General features: G+C 37.5%; 4 protein-coding genes and 1 non-coding gene across 7 annotated transcripts; 2 read left to right on the top strand and 3 right to left on the bottom strand.

Moving 5' to 3' along the window:
* The first annotated feature begins 725 nt into the window (after positions 1-725).
* On the top strand, positions 726-844 carry LOC111780747. The gene has a single exon (XR_002812890.1). It is a non-coding gene; the product is annotated as a U5 spliceosomal RNA (small nuclear RNA).
* A 1,050-nt stretch (positions 845-1,894) lies between these two features.
* LOC111779658 (adenylate kinase 4-like) lies at positions 1,895-4,196 on the bottom strand. The gene is made up of 6 exons (XM_023659760.1): positions 3,949-4,196; positions 3,093-3,238; positions 2,873-2,992; positions 2,614-2,781; positions 2,298-2,387; positions 1,895-2,213 (listed from the first exon to the last, which is right to left on the bottom strand). The coding sequence occupies exons 1-6, from the start codon at positions 4,064-4,066 to the stop codon at positions 2,112-2,114; spliced, it is 744 nt and encodes a 247-aa protein (XP_023515528.1). The 5' UTR covers positions 4,067-4,196; the 3' UTR covers positions 1,895-2,111.
* Positions 4,197-4,654: 458 nt separating this feature from the next.
* On the bottom strand, positions 4,655-8,648 carry LOC111780112 (nucleolar protein 56-like). The gene is made up of 8 exons (XM_023660404.1): positions 8,322-8,648; positions 7,498-7,712; positions 7,221-7,378; positions 6,843-7,030; positions 6,510-6,762; positions 5,914-6,062; positions 5,667-5,801; positions 4,655-5,277 (listed from the first exon to the last, which is right to left on the bottom strand). Exons 1-8 carry the CDS (start codon positions 8,527-8,529, stop codon positions 4,931-4,933), a joined length of 1,653 nt encoding a protein of 550 aa, XP_023516172.1. The 5' UTR covers positions 8,530-8,648; the 3' UTR covers positions 4,655-4,930.
* A 727-nt stretch (positions 8,649-9,375) lies between these two features.
* Positions 9,376-12,333, bottom strand: LOC111780428 (argininosuccinate synthase, chloroplastic-like). 2 transcript variants are annotated; one of them, XM_023660833.1, is made up of 7 exons: positions 12,084-12,333; positions 11,969-11,987; positions 11,685-11,867; positions 11,242-11,316; positions 10,973-11,158; positions 10,201-10,289; positions 9,376-10,117 (listed from the first exon to the last, which is right to left on the bottom strand). In XM_023660833.1, exons 1-7 carry the CDS (start codon positions 12,158-12,160, stop codon positions 9,565-9,567), a joined length of 1,182 nt encoding a protein of 393 aa, XP_023516601.1. In that variant the 5' UTR covers positions 12,161-12,333; the 3' UTR covers positions 9,376-9,564. The 2 variants fall into 2 exon arrangements, with proteins under 2 accessions (XP_023516601.1, XP_023516599.1); XM_023660831.1 differs by having other exon boundaries at positions 11,939-11,987; positions 12,084-12,332.
* Positions 12,334-12,887: 554 nt separating this feature from the next.
* Positions 12,888-19,073, top strand: LOC111780336 (ribonuclease J-like; the record flags this gene model as incomplete). Of its 2 annotated transcripts, none has more annotated exon segments than XM_023660708.1 (15): positions 12,888-13,191; positions 13,915-14,143; positions 14,335-14,458; positions 14,738-14,794; positions 14,923-15,114; positions 15,189-15,266; positions 15,613-15,795; positions 15,912-15,992; positions 16,750-16,815; positions 16,916-17,008; positions 17,765-17,890; positions 18,211-18,324; positions 18,443-18,538; positions 18,613-18,710; positions 18,794-19,073. In XM_023660708.1, coding segments are annotated over 15 exon segments (1,992 nt in total), but the record flags the coding sequence as incomplete, so codon positions are not given.
* Between the last annotated feature and the right edge of the window lie 2,013 nt (positions 19,074-21,086).

Here is a 21,086-nt window from a genome sequence, read left to right on the forward strand (position 1 = left end):
GATAATAGAACAAATAAACCAACAAATTGGCGTAGTTTTTGGAGGATAAAAAATATAATTAAAAATATTAGAGTAGAAATGGATCAAAATAATATTTTTAAATGATTTTTTTTAAGTGGAGAGAAATTAAAATAAATAAAATAAAATTTGTAGTTATAATTTATTTGGCGACATTTTAGATTTTACTTAATTTTGGTTCTTTTAATGCTGGAATTACAAAAATACCAAAAAATAAATCTTTGACCAAAAAATGTTATTTTTCTTTCTTTTAGCCAATGCATGTGCTACGGTTTGGTTTTACTATTATTTAATCATTTCATTTCCTTTTTTTAGTTATTCAATTATAAAAAAAAAAAAATGATAAATTATTGGTTGTCCGACATTATAATCTCAACCATAAAATTGAAAGTTTAAGTCTTTTCCCTGTGACACATTGTATAAATGGCAGAAGATTTAAATTTAGCAAAATTAACCATAAAAAGTCATTAATAATTTACCCCATAAAATAATTAAAGATACTAAAATATTTTTTTCAATCCACTTTTATTTATTTAGTTTTTTAAAAATAAACTTCCAATTTGTAATGTTTAAAAAGCAATTCAGTTTAGTCACGGAGGGAGCGGGCGGTGAGTGGAGTCGCAAACTGTCCCACATCGAAAGAAACATTATAAGCGGCAAGAGGAATTCCTATAAATTGACACGCGAAGCCCTTGTGCTAATTACGGAGCCGTGCGGTGAACGCATAGCGAACTATTCTTTCGCCTTTTACTAAAGAATACCGTGTATGCTCGCCGCTCATAGCGGCATACGCCTATTTTTGGAGGGGTTTCTCTTCGGTGGAACTCCTATAATTTCAATTTGTAATGTTTTGAAGAAATTTGTGTTCCCCGTTAAATCGTAGCATTTAGAACTTAATAATCTAACATGTTGAGTTGCGGGAATCCGAATGGGCTTTGAGAATGTTCGGTAAAACCCATTTTCTTTTTATTCTGGACTTCATCATTTCATTTTCGTTAATCACAGCAAATGGTTAACCATGCCATAACTTCTTGGTTAGTGAAAAGTTGGTTGAATTTTCATAAGAACACTTGTTGGACGGTGAATTTGGTTAGTCTAAAGCCATTGTTTATTGGTCCAAAAGTTGTGTCGACTATATTGTGCTCATGACGGCTAGTGAAATGCCATTAAAATGAGCTATTTCCTTGTGGAATATCCTTATTTTCGATGGGCATACTTCGTCTTAAAGGTCGGGCAGAAAAGCAATCCTCACCAAATTCAGACACTTGATAAGTAGTATAATTTTTTTGTATAGGAAAACTGTCCCTAACCGGTTGAACCCAACCTATTACATCAATTGCTATGCCATGACTAAGAAATACCACATTATGAAGCCAAGCCAAAATTCTCATTTAGAGAATTTGACAAATAGGTAACATCAACAAGATTTTCCTCGGATGTTCTTTATGTTCATCATCATCTGTCGTGGAGGTGGAGTAAACCGAGATATCATCGATGAATACAATTACAAAACAATCCAGAAAATCCTAAATATTCGATTCATCAACTCCTAAAATATGCTAGGGACATTAGTCAAACCAAAGGACATTGCAACAAACTCATAATGTCCCTAACGAGTTTGTATGTCTTCGGAATGTCCTCATCTTAAACCCTTAGCTAATGATAGCCTGAACAAATATCAAACAAATCAAACAGAGATGCAACAAACGAACGAAAAGGCAGCAAGGGGCCAAGAAATGGTGGAATCAGATTGAAAGCATCTACGGAAATGGCAATGCAAATTCAGTGGGGGCCAGGCACATGATTTTTTGCTTGCAACTTGTTCGATAAAGTGATTCCAAACAAAACATGGAGTTTCTGTTCTAACCAAAGAATCTCATAAAAGATAACTATTTCTTATTTTATAGCAATACTAGTAGTGCATTATGTAATGAAAAGTTCACAGCATCAGTGTATCTATGGTTTGTAAAACAAATGAGGTTATCTCACAAAGTCAGCAGATTTTACCAAATAACATCAATAAAAGTTAAGGCTATGAATGGTTTCGCTGAAAACGATCCATCCATCGCTAAGTTATTATAAGACGCCCATTTCTAGGATGAGAGCACTTTCTGAATCTCTTCTGCTACCTCTTTGGGAGGCTTCTCTGCTTGAAGCTCTGCGACAATTTTCTTCTTGGAATAGTAATCAATCACCTGCAAAACACAAACAACTTTCATTTGCATCACGAAGTGCCACGATAAATATGCTAAGAAAAGGAGTACGTATATCGATCGTACCGGCTCTGTTTGCTTGTGGAAAGCCTCCAGCCGAGATTTAAGAACTGCTGCAGTATCATCCTTTCGTTGAATCAAAGGTTCCCCCGTGACCTTCGAATCAGACAAGATTTAGTAATTTGTTGCTGGTTCATTAAATATATATCTAAATGGAGAGGTCTTTAGTTATCTCCCTATTGGAGGTCTCCTCCTTTGTAATTTCATACCATTGCTGAAATTGTTTGTTATCCAAAAATTTTGTGAAATATGAAATTTAGTGGGAAGCTATAAGTTCTATCAAACCAGAAAGAGGATAGGCTAAATAAGATGGCTTTCTTACATCATCAACACCAGCAACCTTTGGAGGAGCAAATTTCGTGTGGTAAGACCTTCCGCTTGATGGGTGTATCCATCGTCCTGTAATCCTCTCCTCCAAGATCGCATCATCAATGGTAAAGTTAAGCACCGTATCAATTTTAGTACCCTGCTTTTCTAGCATCTGATCGAGCTGCAGTTAGAAAAATGAGTGAGCAAAAAAGTTCAAGAACCACTTCACTGAATAAAGTGCAAAGAGCAAAAATAAGTAAAGGATTTGATACCTTCTGTGCTTGGACTACTGTTCTAGGAAATCCATCAAGAATGAAACCTTTCTGACATGAAGGCTTCTTGACTGCTTCATCTATGATGCCAACAACCAAGTCATCAGACACAAGTCCACCCTGAAAATAAAAAGATTTTAGCAAGAAACAAGATGACTGCAATGCAAAACGTTGTGTCCGGCATTATATAAAAATAAAAAAACTAAAAAACTAAAAATACGTTGTCCATAGCCTCCTTAGCCTTAATGCCAAGTGGGGTTTTTGCAGCAACAGCAGCTCTTAACATATCACCAGTAGCCAAGTGACACAAGCAGTATTCATCCTTGATGATTGGCGATTGGGTGCCTTTTCCTGATCCAGGTGGACCTGTAGAACAAAAATGATCTTAAATAGGAATGTACATTGACTAAAATGCATGAGATCTTAATGATATCATGGTTGTACACCACGAATATTAACAGTGGAATGAGAATTAAAAATTGAAATTACAAGCATAAAATAATCTACATTTGCTTTTCGCCTTCACTCTGACTCATTGTACTCATATACAGCCTATCGTAGTGAACAGAAAAAGGGGAACTCATTTCAACCATGTAAATATTCATGAAAAAAAAAAAAACGTTAGCAATTCATGAAAATACACAGCTTAAGCACTATGATACAAGGAATAAACGAGCTAAAACACCAGATACGTTTATAAACAAGGAATCTGTCGATTTATTTAGCGAGAGATGGAGTAAGTAAGTGATGCAGAAATCATCAAGTTCTTATATGGATAATCATCGACTCTACATGGCCATTGCACATCCACCTAGGGATCTAATTTTTTTAAAAAATAAAATGTACAAGTACTTGACGACCTAAACGAGACTGCTTCGTAACGCCAATCCAAGAGAGAAATCTCAAGCAAGGCACCAACGTTTCAAACCATCGAAAGAGCACTACGTCTATTTATCACAAAGAGTTGGAATTCGCGGATCTAGGACGGAATTGTATCCAGTAGGAAATACCAGAAAAAGAAAGCAAAAAAACAACGTAAAATTCCCGAAGATGGACATAGAAATACAGAAAATTACCAATGAGAATGAGGCGCTTGTCGGGTTTTGAAGCGCACTTCATGCGACGGAGGAGCTCGGACATGAGATCGATGGAGGGGACATCTTCTAATGTCGCTGATCCAGAACTACTGGCCATGGCTGTTTGTTCTTCTTCTTCTTGGACCGTAAGCTCTTGCGGAGCCTCCAATGAGGTTTACGAGATTTAAGCTGTGCAGCAGCGAGCTACCACCTCTCCTTCGAAACCTCTTTAACTTTTGAAACATCCACGGCGGCCTTCAGTTACCAACAATTTATACATATAATGACCTTGGTGTAAAATGACCTTCGTGTCCCTTCTTTTTATTCCTAATTTTTTAATTGAATAATAAGTTTCAATCACGTCTTCATTTTAATTTTTTTAACAAGTTGTGTTTCTTCTGATACTTTTCAATTATTTAATTCCAAAAATAAATTATATTTAATTAATATGATAATTTATGTAAACTCATATCCTCCATTCTTAATTTATTTTCATTTTTTGTGCAAATTTGTATTCTCTAAAAATTAAAATAATAATTTAATTAATTTTGGAAATGGCTTACTAATATCATCGCAACGTTAAAATAATTTTTAATAATGAAATGCAAGTTCTTCTGGAATAATTTCTAACTATTTCAAAATCACATTAAATTAAAGATAGAGAAAGCAAAATATGGAATCTGAGAGAACTTCATCTACGACAGTTCTTAAAGTAAAAGAAAACATAACTTCCCTGACAAAATTAGAGTTAGAATACATTTCCAGAACAGGAAGTCGTTCAGATTAAGACAATACTACGGCAACATAAACATCATAAGAGCATCATATTGGCACAAGTTTTGCGGATCCCAGACCAAAAAACAGCCACAAACGGCATTTCTACAGCTAGAACATTATAGCAACTAATTCATTCATGTCTACCTCTCCTATAAATAACCATCCATCTCTCCCTCCATCTTACTTACTGTGGTTTGTCGACAAGCTATTCGGCATCTTCGCTTTTCGACTTCTTCTTCTTTTTCTTCTTGCTATCTTCTGCAGCAACATGATCCTCCTCCTTGCTCTTCTTTTTCTTCTTCTTCTTGCCTGCTTCTTCCTCCCCGTTTACTTCTCCATTTAACATTTCTGAAGCCTGTTGCTGCTCCTCCTCTGTTTCCTTATCCAACTTTCGCTTCTCCTTCTTCTTCTTCTTTTCTGATTTCGCATCACCGTTTTCAGTGGCACTTGGTCTGTCCTCAACCTCACCGTTCGCACTAGCTTTTGATTTCTTTTTCTTGCTCTTTTTCCCTGAAGCTTCACTTGCCACTTCTTCTATGTCCATATCAGTTGCTGCAACATTTACTAAATTAGTGTCGCACAGTCAAGACATCAGCAAAAAACTAAAAACAGAGTCGAATATAGGTTTCTGGTGGAAAGGAGTGCGAATGCGTCTTCCTTCCATTCACATAGCATCATTCTTACTTCAAAAATGACGTGGGATCTCATACCAAAAAAAAAAAAAAGAAACAAAAAGGATGTGAAATCCACCAACGATAAAGTGGTTTATAAGCAAATCATAGTGTGAATAGTAGGTACTCCCACAGTGCTGGAAATTAGAAGGAAAATATCGAAGCACGAAAAGACATGGTTGCAGAGCAGAGCCACACTCCAACACCATGTCGCAAACGAATATTGACAATTTTTTAGTTGAATGGCCACCACCATAAACATTCTGTTACCTTTGTTATCGGCACTTTCAATTGCAGATTTCATAACATCTATGTTTTTACGAGGTGCTATTCCCTTGTCATAAAAGTCAAGGCGCTCTTCAACTTGCTCACGAAGTTTCTCTCCAAAGGTTGTGGTACTATTCTCTGAATGGCAATACAAAATTATAAATCAGACCCAGTAACTGGTAGCTATAATCTATTATAGAAAGAGAAATATATTTTACCCAATACAAAAGGTTGGCTATGCAACATTTACCTGCAAAGCAATCAATACGTGATGCAATAGAACATTTGTTTGCAAGATAACGAGCCATTCGGCCTTTGTTCCGTGCAGATGCTCGCCCAATGAAAGAAGAATGAAAGATCAGACCATATTTAGGAGTGTTTCCTTTTGTCTTCAAAGCCCTGAATAGGAAAAAATCAACGTGTTGGACATTTCTTAATTAGCAAATCTCAACTGGTAATAAAACCTTCCATGACAAGAACATAATCAAACATAAAATTGAAGAATTTAGTGGCTACATTTCTAACTTAGTTTTAAAGACAATATTTCTAACTAAATTTGAGCTCATGGCAATTTGATATTAAAGAGGAGATAAAGCTTTAATATTTCAGAACGGATGAAGAATCTCATAAATTGATGCAGAAGCAGAGAAATAACACGCCATCCACAAATTACATCAGAAACTTAGTTTTAAGGACAAAACATTTCAAAATTTGAACCCCTGGGAACCTGGTTATAAAGAGGAAATAATGTCTTGATATTTCAGAATGGATGAATGATCTCATTAGTCGATGCAGGATCAGAGAAATAATACACCACTATTCCAACAAATTACATCAGATACAAACCTGAAGAGTGCTTTCTCAGCACCGAGAATCTGAAGGGTGGAAGAAGGGCACTTGGCCAAATTTGTGAGACTACCAGCATGAGAAATTAAACGGGCCCCAACAACTTCACCAATCAAAGAGGCCAAATTGGGAGCAATATCATTCATTTTAGCAACTAGATAATCAAAAAGCTTCTTCCTGTATTCAGATAGATCCATCACCCTCTGTGCGAATTGCTGGACATTAATCAAGTCAATAGGAGACAAATCCTGGCCTGTAGCATAGTCAGCAGTTATCAAATCATGTAATGGAATGAGAGTGCAAATAAAAAATAAAATTAAGCCAAAGATGTACCCATGGAGGCTTTAGCTGCTTCAACAATCTCCTTTGCTTTATCTTCATCACCAATAATATCAGTCAAGGCAGGGATTTTATCTTCAGCCAACTTCGATTTGTCCTCAATGAATTTAGAAACTTTAGCATAAAGATAATTGTCACTGACAATCTTCACCAACTCGGGGAAATGCCAGGAATACCATTCTCTGCATCATACAAGTAACATGAAATCATTAACGAAAAACACTCATGATTTCACAGAGAAACAAAAGTTCAAAATCACCAACGTAGTATCCACAATCACTATCTTCATCTTAAAAGAGGTAAGAGCAGTAACCAAGTTCTTCCAAATTGAAAAGCTATGTCAAGAACTCATGATTCTTCGTAATCAAATACCTGACTCTCATGGAGAAGGAATTAATGTCCTTGTCTAGAGTGTCAAGAAGGAAGATAGCTTGAATCACCATGTTATCAACACGGTTAACATTGAACTTGACCTTTGCTCGACTGTAACTGTGTCCCAGACCAAGTTGGGCTTTCTCCAAATCCCCCGTCTGTAAATACAGATAAATGGTAAGATGAATAAAAGAAATTTGCAAGAGAGTAACACATGTGAGAAAACATAGAAACCAGAAACCAGAGTAAAATACTAGGAGCAGTGGAGCATGTAAACCTTGAGGTCCTTGATAAATTTGTCAAAGTGTAGTCGCACACCACGAAGAAGCTCCAGAACGAACTCATTGCTTTGGCATGGGATTTTAGTCTCTTCAAATATGTTAGAACCAATTTTGGGTTCAGCGAGTCCCAAAACGAACTTGGCCTTTTTGCCTTCCTTAACTTTTGGAAGGTTAATTTCCAGAAAACTCCTAAGCTCATCAGTCATGAGCCCTGTCATTTATCAATAGATTATTTAGCAGCCGAAAATTTAAGATTCGATCGTAAGGAAGTAAAACATGAAGACCCCAATAATTAAATTAGTTCCAGGAAACGACTCAAACTAACAAGCTCATGATTTATATAGGATTTCAGCCATTCGTTCAGAGCTGAAGTTAGGTTTCTCGCTAATGCAGAGAGTACTTTTTTTTTTTCACAATCATCCTTCCAACATGTACAACACAACATTGTTTGAAACATGAAAACACGAGTTTCAAAAATGCCTGACACGACAGAGTCAAAGCTTATGACATACAACTATACGAGCACAACGAAATCAATAAGACCGAAACTAAAAGCATTGGCCTTTCAATAAAACAGATTGTCGTGGTCTAACGAAACAAAAACACGTAGAAATGAGCTCGAACACGGGAACACATCACAGTTAACTTCAAACATATAGTAGAAGAACCAGTCAAGTCATGTCCTAAACAAAGAACCAACATAACCATTAATGAGATAAGAAAGTAACTATTCAATGAAATAGACAAACACATCCGATATCGTAAAGTGAAAAATGCACATTTACTCATCCAAGATCCCTGAAATCACTGAGGGAGTTACCTTCGGAGACCGAGTTGCACTGCTTGAGCGCATCGAGAGCCGACTCGAAGGGGTGAAAAGCAGCAAGCTTCACGACCTTGCCGAAGCGGTTAAGGTCGGAGACGGAGCTCCGAATGGCTTCAGTATTCTGCCCAATTTCGTCGAGGCCATGGGCATGAAACAGAGCATAACCAGAAGCAGATTCGTATAGAAGATACGTCGACGTCATGGGAGCAAAACCAGAGAGACGCTACCACAGAACCGCTCCCAGTTTCTCTCCTTCTATGGCTTAGAAAGGCGGGAGGTGTCGGGGGAAAGGTTTTAGGGTTTGGGGGTTTTAGAAGCTGCCTTCTCTATAAATTTTACAAACTTATAAAAAAAATAATAATAATAATATAAAACAAAATTCATACGTGGCATTAGCATTACAATTGGAAGCCCAACACTTTCGAAAATATTAATAAGCCCAACGCAAGCGCGCGAGAGAGGGATGCTATTTCGAAAAATTAATAAGCCCATCATCGAACAGTGTAAGTTGATAGGGCTTTACAACAATTAATAACCCAATTATCATTCCTATAATATGACACGTCTTAAAGATCTAATGGAATAGGGATCCATTAAGGTTAATCCCACCCTTTTTTTTTAAGTATGATCGAATGTAACGCAAGGTCGATCGTAACGCTTAACATTTATTGGTATAATGTAACTCGTGCCACGTCTTAAAGACCTAATCTTATTGGATAAAGACCCATTAAGGCTAATTCCACCCTTTTTTCTTTTTTAAAAAGTATGATCGAATGTAACGTTTAGCATTTATTGGTTGAAAATACCTATGACCTAACATTTTGTCGTTTTTATTAATTATTATAATTTCTTATTTTTTAAAACATTATAAGATTATTAATGGAAAAAAAGAATCTCCACAATCCTTGATGTAAAAATGAACTAAGGAGGGTCGTCTTTGTGTTGGGAATGGAGGTGAGGGAGACTTTGTATCTCTACCCGACTCATTGGACATCTTTAATTTTTATGACCAAATGCAATGAATATTGACATGAAAGTTCGTACATAGATCGTTTTTTGTTAAGAGAGGAAAAACGTCATTTTACATATTTCATGGGTCTCTAGAGAAAAAAGTCTAGCTATGAAAGCAAATCTAGCCTTTGATTTTAGGAAATATCACAAATCTAAATAGGCATGCATATTCGCCCACGTCCCTCATTCCTTTTTATTCAGACTTGCACCAAATCATTTGCTTTTTTTAGATTCCATGTTCAAGCATTGCTCGGACCCTGGTTGGGAGGCCGTAGAGATGAATGAACCCAGCAGCATCAGCCTGGTTGTAGACATCCCCGTTCTCAAACGAGGATATGTCTTGCCTGTACAGGCTGTTCGGGCTTTTCAGCCCAGCCACGGTCACCGAACCTCTGTACAGCTTGAGCCTGACTCTTCCACTTGTTGTTGCGGTTATTTTCTCCATGAATCCATCCATGGCCACTCGTAGTGGGTCGAACCATCGGCCTGCGTACACCAGCTCCGCATACTTGAGGGCAAGTGAGTCCTTGACTTGTATGGTCTCGCGGTCGAGTGTTAAGGACTCAAGCTCAGGCGCAGCTGTGAATAGGATGGTTCCTCCTGGTGTTTCGTACACACCTCGGCTCTTCATGCCGACGAGGCGGTTTTCGACCATGTCGACTCGGCCGATGCCGTGTTTCCCGCCAATCTCGTTGAGGTGGTCAAGAAGGGAAGCTGGTGACAGCTTTTTTCTATTGACAGCAACAGGAAGTCCCGAGACAAAATCAATCTCAACATATCTGCCATCAACAACAACAAACAAAATTAAGTTCAGTTGCAGAAATGCAGAGGAGTTGAATTAAGAAGAACGGAGAAAATTTACTCGGGTTGGTTCGGAGCATCCTCGGGATCAACAGACATCATGAACATGTCCTTCTTTGGCTCATTAGTAGGATCTTCCAAAACGTCACCCTTCAATCACATATTATATATAAATGAATACAAGCCACATGTCTCAAACCAAACAATCCCGGTCAAGGCTGACTAGCCATTGTTCATGGCTAATCAAGGGAAAGATCACGAGTTTATAAGTAAAAAATACTATCTCTATCGATACGGGACATTTTCAAGAAACCAAAAGCAAAACCATGAGAGCTTATGTTCATAGTAGACAATATCATACCAGTGTGGAAGTTCGTGACTCCTAACTTAGCCATGTCAATAGATACTCGAGTGTCGAACAAAGAAGTTATGAGCATATAGTTAAAAAGTGACTAAAATCGAACAAATGAGGTACATTGTTCGATGACTCCTTAGAAGGAGTCGAGCCTCGATTAAGGGGAGGTTGTTCGAGGGCTCCATAGACTTAAGGGGAAGATCATGAGTTTAACGGTAAGAAATACTATCTCCACTAATATGAAGTCTTTTAGGAAAACAAAAAACAAACCCAGGAGAGATTATTCTTGAATGGGACAATATCATACCATTAGGGGAGGGGAGGGGAGGTTGGTTCTTCTTTAACTGATCAAGCCAAAAAGAAAATGATCACATTCATACAACAAATGCAACATCTAAATGACAGCCAAATTCAATCTGTATAGCATGAAACAATATACTTTCAACCAGTTTAACCAACCGGCTGCCATGACAATTACCTCATGACTAAGGTGCCAAATATTCCGGTCTCGACTGTATATCGATTTCTTCGTGACGGGGACGGGCACGTTATGCCTCTTGGCATATTCAATGGCATCTTCTCTTCCAGTAATGTCCCATTCTCTCCAGGGAGCTATAACACGTAGTTTGGGGTTCAGAGCAAAGAATGTGAGTTCAAACCGTACCTGCACGGAGTAAGCAAAAAAAACATGAGATTCTCCTTCAAGAATATTGACAGAAAATCAAAAACTATGGCAATCAGGCAGACCTGATCATTCCCTTTCCCTGTGCAACCATGAGCAACAGCATCAGCTCCAACTTCTTTGGCAACATCCACCATGGCCTGCAAAACCACCCCCATAACCTCTGTTACTAACTCAAAGTCGTGTAACCAAACAGGGATCTCTTTTTTATAAGAGTGTGCAAACCTCCCCTAACAGCTGTGTTAAAAAATTGTGAGAGTAACGATAATGCGTAATGGGCCAAAACGGACAATATTTGTTACTGGTGAATTTGACTCTTACAAGTAGTATTAGAGCTAGATATGGGTCCAAAGAAGGTAGATTGTGAGATCCCACGTTGGTTGGAGAGGGGAACGTGAGGTTGGGGGCGATACGTAACCGGGAAAGCGAATAATATTTGTTAGCTAAGGACTAAGAATTTCCGCACAACTAAGTAGCCTCCGGCAGAGGAGATCAAGAAAGATCTAACCTTGGCGATGACAGGGCGAGCCATGGAAGTGCCAAGCAAGTATTTCCTCTCATAAATGGCACCAGCTCGCAAGCATGGGAACACGTAGTCTTCGACAAATTCATCCCTCAGGTCTCTCACAACAAGTTGAGAGGCTCCGCTTGCTTTGGCCTTCGCTTCCAAACCATCCAATTCCATCACTCCCTGCATATTTCACATTCCTAATAAGCCAACAAAATGGACCCAAACATAACCCAATGTATGGCCATGCGTACTTGCCCAACATCAGCAGTGAAGCAAACAACCTCACACCCGTACTTCTCTCTGCAGGGGAAAACAACACAAAATGGATGTCAAACAAACGAGTAAGAGGTACAAAAAATGATTGTTAAGACAGAGAGCTTGAACATGGCCACCCACCTCAGCCACGGCACGATAACAGACGTGTCCAACCCACCGCTATAAGCTAAAACAACTTTGTTCAATCTAGTGGTCATCGTATCTTGGTAAGGGCACGACGATGAAATTTGATGGTTTAATCAATCCGAGGAGGCGATTTTGCGTACCGAATTGAAAGAGCGGTGAAAGAGAAAGGAGTTGATGGGGATGAAGCGGGAAGCTTGTGATGAGCCTTCTGCTGAAACGGTGGCAGAGGAGCCGCTGGCGCTTCACAAAAGAGCAGATATGAACAACTTACAATTTGTGACTCGTGAATTCTGTGCTGCATGAGGGAGGCCCTTTTATCGACGAAAAATCTGTTTTTCTAAACATAAATTAAAATAAATATTTGTCCTTTGCCTCTAAAATTTGTATGATCCCAATTACAAGTGGTATATATTTGAAAGACTGGTATACACAATACCAAAACTTAGCTAGTCAATGATGGTTAAGTCAATTATCTAAATGGCCTGAAACTTCACAACTCAACCATCTATTTTTATGTTGATTTTAGCTGTTCATATATTTTTTAATTATTTAAAAAAATATATTTATCTACGTTAATAACTAATATACATCAAAGATTCACTAGTCATCTTCCACCCAATATTAATGTTTTTTACTTTAAAAATAGTGAATAAAAGTAACGAAATATAGAGAAAAAATAAATAAAAATGACAAAAACCAAATACTAGGAAGCGCACGTGCTAAAATTTTCACCGCTCGTGTGAATTCGTCCCCTATCCGAAAATGATAAGCACGATATTTCTGAAGCTCGAAAAAAAATCCTTGGCCCGCTATCTTTCCCCCCCTCCATTTCCCGCTTCAAAGCTCAGCTGCTTCTGAACCCTCCGCCATACACAGGCTCTTCCCGCAAGCTACCATTTCACATTCACTCTGGAACTGAACCAGCATATGCAATTAGAATTTTTGGGCGGTTCTTCCGTCCTCAGTTCCCCACATTCAGCTCCCTACAAGCAGAGGATGGCATCATTTGGCGCGCTTTCACTATGCCCCTGCAGCCCGCTGTCACGCCCTCATCAAACAGTTCGTACTATTTATTGTTGCAGGGGGTCTCCTACAGTTTTAGGTACGTTTTTTCTTTTTTTAAATTTTTTAGATTAAACTACAAATACTAGTGTTAGATGCCAAGCTCTTGTCCACGAGAAGGTTGGAGAAGAGAAGTTTGAAGATAGTCTTGTTTTAGGTTATAGAACTAACCGCGAAGTTTTGGCAAGTTTTCGGCTTAAGCTTAAAGATATCGTCCGTGTTTCTTTATACTGCGTTTTGAAACAAGCTAGCTGGTTTGCTGATGTGGAATGGAGTTTACAGCATTTAAGTTATTCCTGTAACGTAGATAGCATTGGAACATGCAAATGAAGCTCCAATTGAAAGTATGATATTCATTTGATGGGTCTGTTGCAATATGAATGTAAGAATGTATTTTGTGTTGATGTCCTAGGCTAGATCGAACAATCATGCCAATTTTGGTTCCCTTTTCAGTTGTCGAGAAGAGTTATGTTCTGTAATTAGATGCATATAGCCCCATGTTGTAAATGGGTCAACGGATGTCTTATTTTGTTTACGAGGAACAAAGTGATTGTTATTGGGAGAACAAGAGTGAACTGGATAGGACCTAACCAGGCCGATATTCTTAACTAGATTGTTAGCAGTCTCTCTCTTTCTCCCGTGACTGTTGTCAAAGTCAACAATCTTGAAACTTATAGGAACTCTCTTCCATTCAATTAGCTATCTAATTTTTTCGTCCCTTCCGGTAACTGTGAACTGCTATTTTAATGTTGCATCTCTTCAGGCAAAAATGTCTCTAAAGAGCACCGCAAAAGACCAGGAAGATTGGAAGGTGCTAAGAGAAGCATGGAAGACTCCGTTCAACGCAAGATGGAACAGTTTTACGAAGGTTCAGATGGTCCACCTCTCCGGGTTCTTCCAATAGGTGGTCTTGGTGAAATTGGCATGAATTGTATGCTTGTTGGGAACTATGACCGCTACATTCTGATTGATGCTGGCGTTATGTTTCCTGAGTAAGTTTATATTCAAGGCTTTTCCATCTGTATGAAGTTCTAACAACCATAAGTTGTGCTATTCAAGCATTGGATTAAATTTTCCAGTAGATATAATTTTACATCTTAATCCAGATTTTCTTATTTGAGTCCACTAGCCATGGTTTCTTTCACTGTGGCGTAGTGTCTGAATTTGTGTAATCTATTTACAGCCATGACGAGCTTGGTGTCCAGAAAATTATACCTGATACCACATTTATTAGAAGATGGAGTCACAAAATTGAAGCTGTTGTTATTACACATGGCCACGAAGATCACATTGGTGCGTTGCCTTGGGTAAAGTTTCTTTCTAATTCCTTAGAGATACTATGTTTCCCCCCAAATATCAGATACTTCTAATTTCTTCGGTTTTTCTTATGTTTGGCATCTGTATAGCACATTATTATGGAAGTAAATGACTAAAATGAAATAAATGGAAGCATAGGGACCAATACGCTAAAAATTGTACAATTTGAACTTTTAAGTTATACATGCTCTTCTGTGAGAATATTATTCTTAACTTTCTCTTTGCTATTATTTCTTTGTTTTTTCACATGCTTAAGTTCTTCTAAACAGGTAATTCCAGCTTTGGATTCCCATACACCAATATTCGCTTCATCCTTTACAGTGGAGGTATATCACTACTTCACCAGATTGCAAATTTTTATCATTTGGTGCTTGCTTCATCTTTAGTTTATCATCAATGTGGTGCTTGCTTGTCATTTGTGGACTTAATAGGCAACACTCTTCTTCCTTGACAGCTTATAAAAAAGCGTCTGAAGGAAAATGGGATTTTTATTCCTTCTCGACTTAAGGTGTTTAAGATGAAAAGGAGATTCACAGCTGGGCCATTTGAAATAGAGCCAATTAGGGTTACCCATTCCATTCCCGATTGTTGTGGCTTAGTTCTTCGATGTGCAGATGGTACAATTTTTCATACTGGAGACTGGAAGGTAATATTGTTTGACGCACTATCTTGTTATTGTTTGTTTTTCTTACGACTACTGGAGGGGTCGTCGTCTTGCAGATTGATGAATCACCATTGGATGGTAAAGTCTTCGATCGAGAAACTTTGGAACAACTATCAAAAGAAGGAGTGACTCTTGTAAGCCAATCCTCGTTCCCATCTAGTATATCAATTGTGATGAAATCTAAATCTCTGATGTTTGCTAAAACTTTTGATTTAGGCATCTTTTTATGACTTCAGCTAATTTCAAAGCCAACTACCATGTTATTTATGGCTAGGAGAAATGGGCCTTATCTTTTTTGAAACTAGTTGTAGTTAGCAGGAATTAACTTGTTACATAGCATGCAATGAACATGGACAAAATGTGAAATTTTGTAAATTTATGTGAATTACTCTTCTTCTTCTACTTCTTCTTTTTTGTGCATGATAATAAACAATTTTGTTGATGTATGAATTGCATCAATGTGTGTGAAATATTTTTCAGATGATGAGTGACTCAACAAATGTACTATCTCCTGGAAGGACTATTAGTGAGTCTGTGGTGGCAGATGCACTTTTAAGACGTATCTCTGCAGCTAAAGGAAGGGTCATTACAACTCAGTTTGCTTCAAATATACACCGCCTTGGAAGTGTGAAAGCAGCCGCTGATTTAACGGGTCGAAAGTTGGTGAGATCTCCATAGTTAGATTCCTTCATTCTCTTATACTTTTCAATACTTAACCAAATTACTACTCATGGTAGCATTTACGTTTTCTTTTGCTAATTTTAATTCATGATTATTAGGTATTTGTTGGCATGTCTTTAAGGACATATCTGGATGCAGCCTGGAAAGATGGAAAGGCACCGATTGATCCATCGACCTTGGTAATCTTTTTAAAATTTTATTTTTCCCCTAATATATTTTCTATTTTCAAGTTGAATTCGACACTTAATTTTTCCCTGGAAAGCTGTAGTTTCTTATTGATGTTTGACAATGGACAGAATGTGAAGATGTTCTTGCCATTATATGGGAAATCTGGTTAAAAAGAAATAAGCAATAGATAGGATATGACTTGTTTTTTTTTATCGTTCTATTGTTATGGATTCAGACATTGGAGCATCTTTCTGTAACTCGTTTTTGTTTTGGTATGCTCAATTGCCTTGCTCTTGATTATCTTAATTAATGCTACTTATTTAAATGAGGGGTTTCAAGCATAATACTCATTGTTATAAGATGTTTTTTTTTATAAAAAAAAAAAAAAAAAAAAAAAAAAATACAACTGTAATGCTTCAAGTTTCGAAGTTTAATGAATATGTGATTAAAGAGTTACTCCTGAGTCTAAGCTAATAGCTAATGTTCATAATGGCTATGCTTCATCTTAATGTTCAGAAGTGTTGCAATACATTACTATGGTTGTCTTGCTAATGCTTACTGTATGGAATACTTTTCATGAATTTTACTAGACTTGGAATTGCAATGCTGGTTTAGTTACCCGAGGACAAACAATAAAAGAACATGAAATTATGTATGGGCATGCATGGACATCATGCTTTCGGCTGTTATTCTTAACTCTTCCACATATTTTATTGATTTTTGAAGTGTATTTATTCATCTAACAATTTTCATCCTACACCTGATAAGGTAAAAGTGGAGGACATTGATGCCTATGCTCCAAAGGATTTATTGATTGTCACAACTGGCTCACAAGTATGTTTGCCTACATGCCAATAGGAATTGCATGGTTTAGTGGATCTAATAGTTTAATCACATCAATTTAGCTGTATAATTGTACATGCTGCTGTTTCAGGCAGAACCTCGTGCCGCCCTAAATCTTGCATCTTATGGAAGTAGTCACTCTCTCAAACTGAGCAAGGAAGACATGATTTTGTATTCGGCCAAGGTAATAGAACAAGTTTTTCTTTGCTTAATACCGATTATTGAATAAGCTTTGTGTTTCAAGCTTATATTTGGATTTTGTGTCATAAACTAATATATTCAACCCATCACGTGCAAATTATCTCATCAGTTCTTCTGCATCTACAAAGATTTTTGGAACTGCTGCTTCTCTCTAACCTATTGATGTAGCCTTTGCTTATTTTCTGATGACGTTTATTTAATACAGAAGTATAAGTAATCTTGATTTACATGTCTTATAATGCACTATTGTACTTTTATTGTTTGAAAATTTGAAATATCACACCCTGATTTGAGAAGGGAGGAACTAAAGCACATGAGTGACGTTCTTTTGTTCCCTTTGATTTTGTGCTCTTGATCTTTCCGTCTGCATTATTAGCTAATTGAAATAGCTAGTTTGTTTACTATTGGAAGAAGGTGATTAGGGGATTAGGCGAGTCTTGGTATTAATTGTGGGTAGACAGCTCTTAAAAAGCGATCAATCCTTCTCCATGTAGATTTCTTCAACTTCATTCTATGTTTTTGGTTCTTGTCATTATTTCACCAATGATTTATTGTGGTGTCATTTGTTTATCATATAAAAATTTCCACCAACGTTTTCTTTTGAGTAATACACTGCTATGACGGGCTATTTGAGCATCATTTGAACTGCTGAATTCGCATATGGCTTTGACATTAGATGCCATTTGATGTTTTCTGGCAATGTGATCTAATAGTTCTTTTCCTTCTTCTCATGCCACAGGTTATTCCCGGTAATGAATCTAGAGTGATGAAAATGTTAAACCGTATATCAGAGATTGGATCTAATATAATCATGGGTAAGAATGAGTTGCTGCACACATCTGGTCATGGATATCGTGGGGAATTAGTAAGTTTCAGTTTCCATTATAATTGCATCGAATATGTTAGTTTTAAATCTCTTGAGACTATGGACTTATGATCATCTCAGCCTTTCTTGCTTTGAACTATAGATCACCCTACCTCCTAGCCCTACAGATGTTAACCTAGACTTGTAGGATTCTTTGGTTCAGAAGATTTTTTGTTTTACCTGATATGTTTGGAACCTCATGCCTATGTCATGATCATCTATCCCAAGCTTCCTCTATTTTTGCCTTGAAGTAATTTTCTTCTTAGCACCCGTTTAACTTCATTCCTGTTGCTTCCTTCGTATCTTCTTTGTGTTTGAAGGAGGAAGTACTTCAAATTGTTAAGCCCCAGCATTTTTTACCCATTCATGGAGAGCTTTTATTCCTCAAGGAGCATGAACTTCTGGGCCGGTCGACAGGAATTCGTCACACAACTGTGAGTAACTTCTTGGTGACTGTGGCCGGAGAGAACTTCTGGGCATATCTAATCTCTTTTTCTGTGCGTGAAATATTTATTTGTAAAAATTTTAAACTTGGCACATCCTGATATGAAGGTTATAAAAAATGGAGAAATGCTTGGAGTATCTCATCTAAGAAACAGGAGAGTTTTATCTAATGGTTTCACCTCTCTTGGGATGGAAAATTTACAGGTACGATAACCTTAATAATTTTCCTGACTATAAGGACACCATTGACTTTTGTTCATGTCTTTATTATGCGGCAGTTGAAGTATAGTGATGGTGACAAAGCATTTGGATCCTCATCTGAGCTTTTCGTTGATGAGAGACTAAAGATTGCAACAGATGGCATTATAGTGGTCAGGTAGATCTTGCAAATTTCACCTTTAGTGAAGTGGGTACAACCTTCTATGTATCTAGTAATGTTCTGGTTTCCTCTGTTTACAGTATGGAAATCTTGCGACCCCAAAGTGTCGATGGTTTAAATGAGACTGGCATTAGAGGAAAACTAAGGATCACTACTCGATGTTTATGGCTCGACAAGGGGAAGCTTTTAGATGCTCTTCATAAAGCCGCTCATGCAGCACTTTCAAGCTGCCCCGTAAATTGTCCTCTAGCCCACATGGAAAGAACTGTGTCTGAGCTTCTGAGGAAGATGGTTAGAAAATACAGTGGTAAGAGGCCTGAAGTCATAGTCATGGCTGTGGAGAACCCTGGAGGAGTTCTAACTGAAGAGCTTGGTACAAGGCTTTCAGGCAAGTCCAACACTGGAATTGGGATACCAGCATTGAGAAAAGCTGTTGATGGACAACCAACTAAGAGCCACTTAAACAGCATAAAACCAAATGGAAATGACGATTTGCATTCTGAAGATAACTCAAGTCAGGAGTCTCAAGGTTTTTCCCCCCATGTATTTCCACATCTTTCCTTGCATGTTTGTGCATATCTGGAACACTCTGCATTTAGAAACCTGTAATCCTCGTTTTCAGGCATAATCCAGATACCAGGTCAAGGGTGATGTAGGGATATCTTCTGTAGGTTAGCTAATAAAATTCAAGAAGTTTTGGATCAAATTTAATGGCATGTCTGTACATTTTTATGCATTAATAATAGGAGTATTAGGGCAACTTGAGTTGAAATGCTTCGTCAGAGTTCTAGTCTTCGGGTAAATTTTACTTTTCCCCCAATTCTCTCATTGGAGAGCTCTATTTGTAAACATAGTACCAATAAGTAATCTGAAGTAACAGTTTGATATCAGCATGGCAGAAATTTTGAGATGTTCTTTGTTTGTTGATCAACTTGATTCAGAAAAAAATCAAGTTGCATGGAAAGGTTTAAGCTGTTTGTCATTAGCCAATGGATTGTATAGGACTGGTCACTGACTTGTATGGAATGTATTATACTAAAAAGATATAATTCTATTGACATGTGACATTAATGATTAATATAGTCTAGATTCCAGATTTATTGCAATAGTCGAGCATTTAACTTTTGAATTTAATGTTTTGATTAGCAGTTTACAGGTCTCTGTTGTCGTCGAGCCTTCTCATGCAATGCATGGGGTTATGGTCGTATATCCAGTTGTGGTTTTAAATGAGCGTTTCCTTTTCTCTTTTCCTAATCTTTTTTGTTTGTACAGGTTATATTGAACCTGGAAGACTACTTCCTGAAGAGGACTACGTTCCCTCGAACTCGACAGAGATGAATTCCTTTGATAACGAGGGTTTGGAGGATTTCTGGAGACCATTTATCACGCCAACCTCTCCTGCTACTGAATTGGCAAAGGATAACGAAGGTTCTGTTCAACAATCAAAAAATACGTTGGAGATTACAAACGAAGGTGAAGAAGTTAGTGATGACAAGTCACTGAAAACATCAAATTCTGACGTGAAGCCTGTGAAACGCAATAAATGGAAACCTGAGGAGATCAAGAAACTTATTCAATTGCGTGGGAAATTGCATGACAGGTTTCAAGTGGCCAAGGGACGAATGGCATTATGGGAAGAGATATCCACGAGTATGTTGGCTGATGGCATAAATCGGAGTCCAGGACAGTGCAAATCTCTGTGGGCATCTCTGGTTGTGAAATTTGAGGTTTGTTTTTCTGTTTCTACGTTAGATTTTAAGCTTTGCACTGTCATACGTCTAGCTGCTTAATTGCCTGCAATTCTTCCTGCTTAAGCTGTTTAATTCCCTGCAATTCTCAATCCTGTTAGAAAAAGTTGATTTATAAATCCATTCTTTGTACAGCAGGAAAGCAAAAGTGAAAAGAAAAGCAAGAGTTGGCCATACTTCGATGAAATGAGTGGCATATTGTCTGATTCAGAGGATGTAGCAACAGAATGACGGTATGCTGTGAACAGCTACTGAAAGTTTTGAAGAAACTTAGTAATATTTATTGTAGCATGGAGAACCATTCTTGGTATCTTCATGAACATTGGTCCCAGCAATTAGAAAGCATATATGATTCCTGAGAGAGATGCTTGGTTTGTTCCATACTAAAATTCATAGGGAATCTATTTTTCTTTTAAGTTGACAAGTTGATCCATGAAGCCAATTTTAACACGATCTTGAGAGTTAGTTTGATGTCAACGGTTCGGGTAAAATAATGTTGCAATTTATGAAATTATGTGGTAGGTGCCTGGCTTATTGGATGTGTTCAAATGTTCAAGTTATATATCATCTACTATTTCAGTATTCCATGTTTAAGTTGACAAGTTCTCTTTTATGAACTATTAAG

Source organism: Cucurbita pepo, chromosome LG18, assembly GCF_002806865.2.
Source record: "Cucurbita pepo subsp. pepo cultivar mu-cu-16 chromosome LG18, ASM280686v2, whole genome shotgun sequence".
Classification (NCBI taxonomy): Eukaryota; Viridiplantae; Streptophyta; class Magnoliopsida; order Cucurbitales; family Cucurbitaceae; genus Cucurbita; species Cucurbita pepo.